Genomic DNA, 8,386 nt, shown 5'->3' on the forward strand with positions numbered 1-8,386 from the left:
ATCAACCAACCACATGGTACCACGTGGCACCTTGTGATTAGGCCACATGGCGCCCCGTGATTGGGCCACTTATTATGCCCAGTCATGCACATGTATCATGTCCTAGTTGGCCCGGAAGATTCCATACTCGTTGACAGAGATTCCATGTGGTGGCTTATGGGAGTGCCAGATGGCAGTGTATGGGGCCTACCTACACACAACTTTTACTATTTGACAACAAATTTAGATGGTTATAACTTTCACATACAGTGTAGGATTGACATGTCATTCACGCCATTGGATTCAGAGTGATGAGATCTTTGATTTGAGCTAGGTTTCAGTGAGATTTGAGGACTTTGAGCTAGGTTCTGACCTCATCCTTGCTTGGGGGTAGTATATGCAGTGGATGCATACAATTGGGTGGAAAGTTTCTCTATCAACAATTGATTTCCTTAGACCAATTTGTTTTAAAGGTAAGTGTTACATCTCTTTAATGAAATGTTATATAATTTTGTTGATTAAGCTTGTTTGTTGTTTATGTATGAAGTTGCATACATAAATGTTGCAAATGTTTTTTTAAATTTGGTATTCCCATATAGTTTATTTCCTCAAGACATACGTTATGCATTTAAAGTTGGAATTCATTTATGCATATTCAATGGCTACATGTTAGATGCCAATATGAAGTAGGGTTTTTAAATAAACCATCAAACTTTTTGATTTTGAATGTTGTTCAAATCCTTTGACCAAATTTAAGTCCTTTTGTTGATGTTCAAAGTGTTCAAGGATCATAGGCCCCCATATGCTGAAATTTGAAGTATTTACTTGGAATAAGGCTATCGATCTTTGTTTGTTATGGGTTAATTTCATTATTTAATCCAATTGGGTGATACTTTGAAATTGGTTGATGAGTTTTTTCGAAGTCGGCTTGATGGCCTTGTTCTATTTTTCAAAGTGGCTTGACTTCACATCTTCAAAAGAGGCCTAATGAATAGGGCCGAGCTTTTTGAAAGTGTTCAGTGGGAAATTTTTTGAAATGATTCAACATCCAATTTCTTTGTATTGGGTATATATTTTCAAAGCACCCACCAGTCAATCTTTTGAAATGGCCTAATGATCTATTTCTTCACATTGTGTGGATGTTTTGAAAGAACATAATAGATAATATTTCAAAATGGCTCAATGGTCTAATTCCTCACATTGAGCAAGACAACACTCAATAATCAATCTTTTGAAATGGTTTGATGGCATATTTCCTTGCATTACACGGATCTTACAAATGCCCCTAATGGGATTTTTATAAATGGCCTAATGGTGTATTTCCTTACATTAGGTAGATAATTCAAAAACACCTATTAGGAAATCATTCAAAATTACACAATGACCTATTTTCTTACATCAAGGAAATGTTTTGGAGGCATTGAATGGGTGATCCTTCTGAATGACCCAATGGCCTATTTCCTTTGTATCATGTCAAACTTTTGAAAGGGCTATAATTCAAGAAAATGATTGATTGTTTTATGCTATTAAAGTGATTCCTTTAAATGGCCTTAATGGAAACACAAAAAGAGTGTTGTACAAGGTCTTCTATCCAAACAAAGAGGATTAGTTCAAATGTGAATGAATTCACAACCTTCATTGGAAAAAGACAAACATTGTACCCCTCCTGAAGTGTGGTGATAGAGGGAGATAGTTACATGGAAACCTTGATGTATTCATTGTTATTATGATGAAGAAAATACTAAACTAATTTTTAATTATGCCAATTTTCTAAATTTTATATAATCATTATAGAATATATTTAAAATGGTTAAATACTAAGATTGAATTAATTTTAATAAAACTAATATAATTCATTTATTTTTGAAAGGTTGTTGGATCTACTTTAAGGTGGTTGAAATATAGTTTTTTATCCTCTCCATTGTAGTATAGATCTTACTTGAGGTGAAGGATGAGGTGAGAAATTACATATGTTTAGTTTTTGTTTTTTTTAATAGAATTTAATTTTGTTAAATGTTTTTCGGTAAATGCTATATATTAAACTAATTATATTTTACAAAATTGTTTATTTATATTTATCCATATAAATATAAGTATTAGTGTAAAAGAGATCAAGAGTAAATTTAACTAGTCATCATCAATATTGTTGTCTATTTGGTTAATTAGTTGTAGATGTTTGGTTTGCAAGTACAACAATCTACATAAATGAGAAATATCATTCATGAAAATCTTGTTCTTGCTCACTTAATATTTGATGCCATCTATAAATATCACTATTATTTATAGGATGTCATCAATATTATGATGCTATTATTAGATTTGAAAATTGTATATATTATTCATTCAATTAATCATATATATATGTAAGCAATTCAAATATGTATTAAAGATTTTGAATATTTAAAATAGAAAATAAGTTTTAAAAGTAATAAACAAATATATAATAAATTAATATTAAAAATAATAATTATAAATATATATATATATATATATATTAAATTAATATTAAAAATAATAATTATATATATATATATATATATATTAAATTGAAATTATTAAAAGAATAAATAATTGAAATATGAATTAAAGGATTTAAAATTGGAAATTAAAAAATATATGAAAATTTAATTAAAAGTAATTATTATTTCTTATACCAATAATATTTAAATAACTAAAATATATTATCCAAAAATTTATATTAATCTAATAATAAAATTAAATTTATTAATGAAAATTATTTAAAAAACAAAATTTATATTTATGCGTTGTATTTAAGAAAAAATAAATATTAAAAAAATCACCATAAACTCGAATGTTATGTGCACCATAAACTCAAATGTTATTATGGCTCAATATATTTTGCACCAGTATATTTTACCACTCCACATGATGTAAAATGTAGAGCATTCTGTACATTGTGTAATTCATTTTGCCTGTGATTACATCTCTATGAAGATTAATGACACAGCTCTCTTTGCGGGGTGTGGCGAGCACCGTGGCCATCTGATCTTAAGAAGTTCTTTTATATTATACAACTCGCTGCAGCTTTATTCATTACTGTTTTCGCTGCCTTCTTCCCAACTTTCTTCATTACTGTTTTCGCCTTCTTCCCAACTTTCTTCATTGTTTTCACCGCCTTCTTCCCAACTTTCTTCATTATTGTTTTCGCCTTCTTCCCAACTTTCTTCATTGTTTTCGCCGCTTTCTTCATTACTGTTTCGCCGCCTTCTTCCCAACTTTCTTCATTACTGTTTTCGCCGCCTTCTTCCCAACTTTCTTCATTACTGTTTTCGCCGCCTTCTTCGATGAAGCCATTTCCCAGTCGATGGCGCAGGGACTCGACTACTCCAGCACCCCATTGCAGTTTTGAACAGTGAGACACATAAAGCTTCACCAGCGAGCTCAAATGCTGAACATTGGGCGGCATCTGTAAATTGGAACATCCAGACAAGTGAAGCTCCTCCAACGAGTTCAAATGCCGAAAATTGGGCAGCATCTGTAAATTGGAACACCCAGACAACTTAAGCCATTTGAGTCTCGTTAAGTTCCCCACCGAGTCTGGGAGCGCTTGCAGGTTGGAGCACCGTCTCAAGTAGAGTCCCTGGAGGACCGTCAGCTGCCCCACCGAGTCTGGGAGCCCCTGCAGGCTGGAGCACCCGTCCAAGTAGAGTTCCTGGAGGCCCGTCAGCTGCCCCACCGAGTCTGGCAGCCCCTGCAGGCTGATGCAGTCTTCCAAGTCGAGTACCCGGAGGCCTGTCAGCTGCCCCACCGACTCTGGGAGCACCTGCAGGCTAGTGCAGCGTCCCAGTTGGAGTCTCTCGAGGCCCATCAGCTGCCCCACCGAGTCTGGGAGCACCTGCAGGCTGTAGCAGGATCCCAGTTGGAGTATCCGGAGGCCCGTCAGCTGCCCCACCGAGTCTGGCAGCCCCTGCAGGCTCCCGCACGTTTCCAAGGAGAGTTCCTGGAGGCCCGTCAGCTGCCCCACCGAGTCTGGGAGCCCCTGCAGGCTGGAGCACCCGTCCAAGTAGAGTTCCTGGAGGCCCGTCAGCTGCCCCACCGAGTCTGGGAGCCCCTGCAGGCTGGAGCACCCGATTAAGTCGATTAGCTCCAGGCCCGTCAGCTGCCCCACCGAGTCTGGCAGCCCCTGCAGGCTGATGCAGTCTTCCAAGTCGAGTACCCGGAGGCCTGTCAGCTGCCCCACCGACTCTGGGAGCACCTGCAGGCTAGTGCAGCGTCCCAGTTGGAGTCTCTGGAGGCCCGTCAGCTGCCCCACCGAGTCTGGGATCACCTGCAGGCTGGAGCAGGATCCCAGTTTGAGTATCCGGAGGCCCGTCAGCTGCCCCACCGAGTCTGGCAGCCCCTGCAGGCTCTCGCACGTTTCCAAGGAGAGTTCCCGGAGGCCCGTCAGCTGCCCCACCGAGTCTGGCAGCCCCTGCAGGCTCGAGCACCCTTCCAAGTAGAGTTCCTGGAGGGCCGTCAGCTGCCCCACCGAGTTTGGGAGCACCTGCAGGCTGCTGCAGTCTTCCAAGCCGAGTATCCGGAGGCCTGTCAGCTGCCCCACCGAGTCTGGCAGCCCCTGCAAGCTGAAGCAGCACGCTTGCATGTGGAGTCCCTGGAGGCCCGTCAGCTGCCCCACCGAGTCTGGCAGCCCCTGCAGGCTCATGCACCCGATCAAGTAGATTTTCTCCAGGCCCGTCAGCTGCCCCACAGAGTCTGGCAGCTCCTGCAGGCTTGAGCACCATTGCAAGTGGAGTTCCTGGAGGCCCGTCATCTGCCCCACCGAGTCTGGGAGCCCCTGCAGGCTACTGCACAGTTGCAAGTCGAGTGTCCGGAGGCCCGTCAGCTGCCCCACCGAGTCTGGCAGCCCCTGCAGGCTGGTGCAGTATCCCAAGTTGAGGCTCTGGAGGCCCGTCAGCTGCCCCGTTGAGTCTGGCAGCCGCTTCAAGCTGGAGCACCCGGAAAAGTTGAGAGTCTGGAGGCCCGTCAACATCCCAACTGAATCCGGCAGCGAGATCATTTGTTTACAGTTTTGTAACGTGATATGCTTCAATGAATGCATATCATAGAATTCATTTGGTAAAGTTTTAAAATAACCATTTTTCAGGACAATTCTTTCGAGCTGATTCAGTTTACCAATAGACTGTGGAACCTTTGAAAGGGGAGCATCAATATACAATTCCGTCAACTGTAGTGGTGCCTGCAATGTGTACATAAAAACATTAAAGTCGATTTGCCTCTGTAAATGTCACCTATTTTACATTGTGATAAACAAAGACAATTCTTAAATGCAAGCAATTTTTATAAATTAGAATTTGCACTACCTGAGATTCATGTTGCCAGAGTGTGTTCAATTCTTCCCCCTCTATGTATAACACTCTTAAATTCCTTGTTGGAATTGTGAAAGATATTGAGGAGATCGGAGACTTCTCCCATCGGAGATATATCAGTTGTCGTAACTCCGCTGCACTGAATACGCTTTCAACAAAAGAACCTTCACCCCTAAGCAGTTCCAACATGCTTAGGTTGCAGTTGACCCTAATGTATTCGAAAAATTGTTCGCGGCCATTTCCATAATCCATGCTAATTCCTCGCACCTGAATTGTTCCCTCGGAGCTGTTAAAAACATGATTTTTTCTAAAAAAATTTCAAAACAAAAAGGCAATCTAGAGATGGCACTGCTAATTGAAAATCCGTGGAGAGCTTCAACATACGTACAGGCGATGAGGGGGAAAGAGTAGGGAGAAGATTGACATTTGGTCGCGAAAGTCGAAGCGGTTGTTCCTTCTCTGCTACATCTCTGCCAAGATCGCGGAGGTGGTCGTGCATTCTTATACACTCTTCACTGTCGATCTCTACAAGGCATCTGTTTTCTAAGTTACGGAGACCCAGCCATCCGTCCCAGCCAGATCCGTTCCATCTTCTGATGGCGGTATCTCTGTTTTCTCCTATAAAAAAACAAGCGACGTCTAAAAAGATCTCCTGCTCCTCTTTATCCAGACCATCATAGCTAATTTTAAGCTTGCTATGAATATCCTGGGGAAGTATTCTTCTGAATTTGTCTAGCTGTCTTTTCCAAAACTCAGAATCTTTTCCACGAATAGCCGCTCCGATGACCTTAAGAGATAAGGGCAATCCATCACAGAAATTCAAAAAATCTTCAACCAGTTGTTCAAATCCCGTCACAGGACAACTCTGGTCAAAGGCATGCGAGCAGAATAGTGCTCTAGACTGTTGCCGGTTAAGGCCTGTTTGCTTGTAAATAGACTCGTCTAGAATTCCCGAGCTTGTAAGTAAATCCCTATTGCGAGAAGTAACCAAGATTAAACTACTGGCCTGAATGGTATCTATCACTGGTGAAAACAATGCTTCAAGTTGATCAATATGATCAACATCATCTAAGACTATCAGAGATCGGGGGGAGGATGAGAGATGCTTTCGGAGCTCCCCTATGCCTTTATCGGTGTAGCTTATTTGCACGTCCTTCAAATGAGCCAAGTCTTCCAGAAGTTTTGTCTGCAATGAACTTAAAGAGCTCTTCGCGGCGGTTTCTCTCACATCAGACAGGAAACAATATCGATCATAATTTGATGTGTGTCTGTTGAAGAATTCTTTTGCAAGGGTCGTTTTGCCTACCCCGCCAAGGCCCACAATTCCCACAACCCTCATCTTCTGGCTTTGCTGCTGCACCATTCTTTCCACGTCTTTTATTTTCTCAACAAGGCCAGTAGGGTATTTGGCCACATAAAGAGGTGTTTTCCTAGCTTTTCGCCACACTTCTTCGACGACCGCATCAACTAGCAGCCCTTCGTCGCTGAACGATATGCACGATATATTGATTGAGAAACGTCTCCGAAAATATAGTATGATATACCTTATTATTTATTAAATAACTGAGAAAAAAAAAGTGGAGAAAGTATGGCGCTTACCCGTTGTATGCGTTCATATCAAAACCGCTTTTATTGGAGACAAGATAGAGAGCATCCCTCCATTTTTTCAGAGTGCTAGAATCATATCGTGGCTTCTCTTTGTTGGTACGAGGATCCAATGGATCCAATGTTGTCTTGTTTTCTAGACATTGCAGATCTTGAGCATACCTTCCCTTTTTGCCGCTCCCCGTCCAGCGAACTTCCGAAGGATCGACATTATGGAAGACCGGAATAATGGTGGACCCGGATTCCACCATTAGTGCGAGCTCATCAAGACACCAGCTTGATTGAGCATATGTTGGAGAAAATATTGCGACATGCACTGAGGCGGTTCGAATAGCCTCTTCGATTTGAGAAAGGATGTCCTCTCCCTTGCGCAGTTCTGGCTGGTCCAGAAATACTCTTAACCCACGGACAATAAGGCGACGGTAGATATCGCTGGCGAGGCCTTTCTTTGTGTCGGGACCGCGATGGTTCAAAAAAACGTCATAAACCTGGCCAGTGTTGGTGGATGAAGACGAAGAAGAGGCGACGCATGTGATATCCCCAGTAAGATCCGCCATCGGATACAGAAGAAGAAAGAAGCAAGCGAGATCCAAGACGTTTTACAGAGAAGAAAGAAGCAAGCGAGATCCAAGATGTTTTACAGAGATTGGGAATGAGCGGTGAACCTCAATATTTTCGTCTGAATGATCTCACTAGTGCAAGACCACCTACCAGCGAATCGATGAGAATAAATGAAGACACTAATTCAGAGGATTTGTTTTTCGCTGAACGAACCAAGTCGATATATATTTCTATTGAATGAAATTTAGGATACTTTTGTTTTATTATTAAATTGTGAAATCAGGAAAGTTGCTGCTAATTTCCTTCGTTCACTGCATTATTGAGGGTTGAGTCACCGACCATATATTCCTGCATCGTCATTATTAAATTGTGAAATCAGTAAAGCTGCTGCTAATTTCCTTCGTTCACTGCATTATTGAGGGTTGAGTCACCGACCATATATTCCTGCATCGTTTGGAAGATATGGTGACCACAGATATGTGGGGCCCAATCTTTATGCAAAAGCAACTGCATCCACTAACCCGAGACATGATTTGATTCCTGAGGTTGATAAGTTAATTTATTAAGCAATACAGGTGGCATCCATCCACATAAGAAGCAAGTGGGAGTCGACGTCCATCACTGTCCATGGTTGGCACGCAGGCCTGGAATTTGGCGTCTTACAGGACGTATTTCAGGTTTTAAAACGTATTTGAGGTAAAGTATGACACCTAACAGTTGTACAGTATGGCCCACTAACATGAGCTTCGGTGGAAGATTGACAATATGTTAGAAAAAATATTTATAGTGGTAGGGACCACCTTATGTTCACACTTTTCAAAATCACCACTGCAGTGAAAATTTTGGCATGAATGACGTGGAAGATGGGAGGAAGCATCAAATTGGTCGCGTCTTTATAAAGTTTGCGGTATCAT

At 41.3% G+C, this 8,386-nt stretch overlaps 1 protein-coding gene across 1 annotated transcript; it reads right to left on the reverse strand.

Moving 5' to 3' along the window:
• Nucleotides 1–2,809: 2,809 nt before the first annotated feature.
• LOC149177463 (uncharacterized) lies at nt 2,810–7,770 on the reverse strand. The gene is made up of 4 exons (XM_089420147.1): nt 6,906–7,770; nt 5,695–6,790; nt 5,301–5,573; nt 2,810–5,176 (listed from the first exon to the last, which is right to left on the reverse strand). Exons 1-4 carry the CDS (start codon nt 7,466–7,468, stop codon nt 3,002–3,004), a joined length of 4,107 nt encoding a protein of 1,368 aa, XP_089276273.1. The 5' UTR covers nt 7,469–7,770; the 3' UTR covers nt 2,810–3,001.
• Nucleotides 7,771–8,386: the final 616 nt, after the last annotated feature.

Source organism: Pinus tabuliformis, chromosome 4_1 (assembly GCF_031772625.1).
Source record: "Pinus tabuliformis cultivar Carrire ecotype Pingquan chromosome 4_1, CPIR1, whole genome shotgun sequence".
NCBI lineage: Eukaryota > Viridiplantae > Streptophyta > Pinopsida > Pinales > Pinaceae > Pinus > Pinus tabuliformis.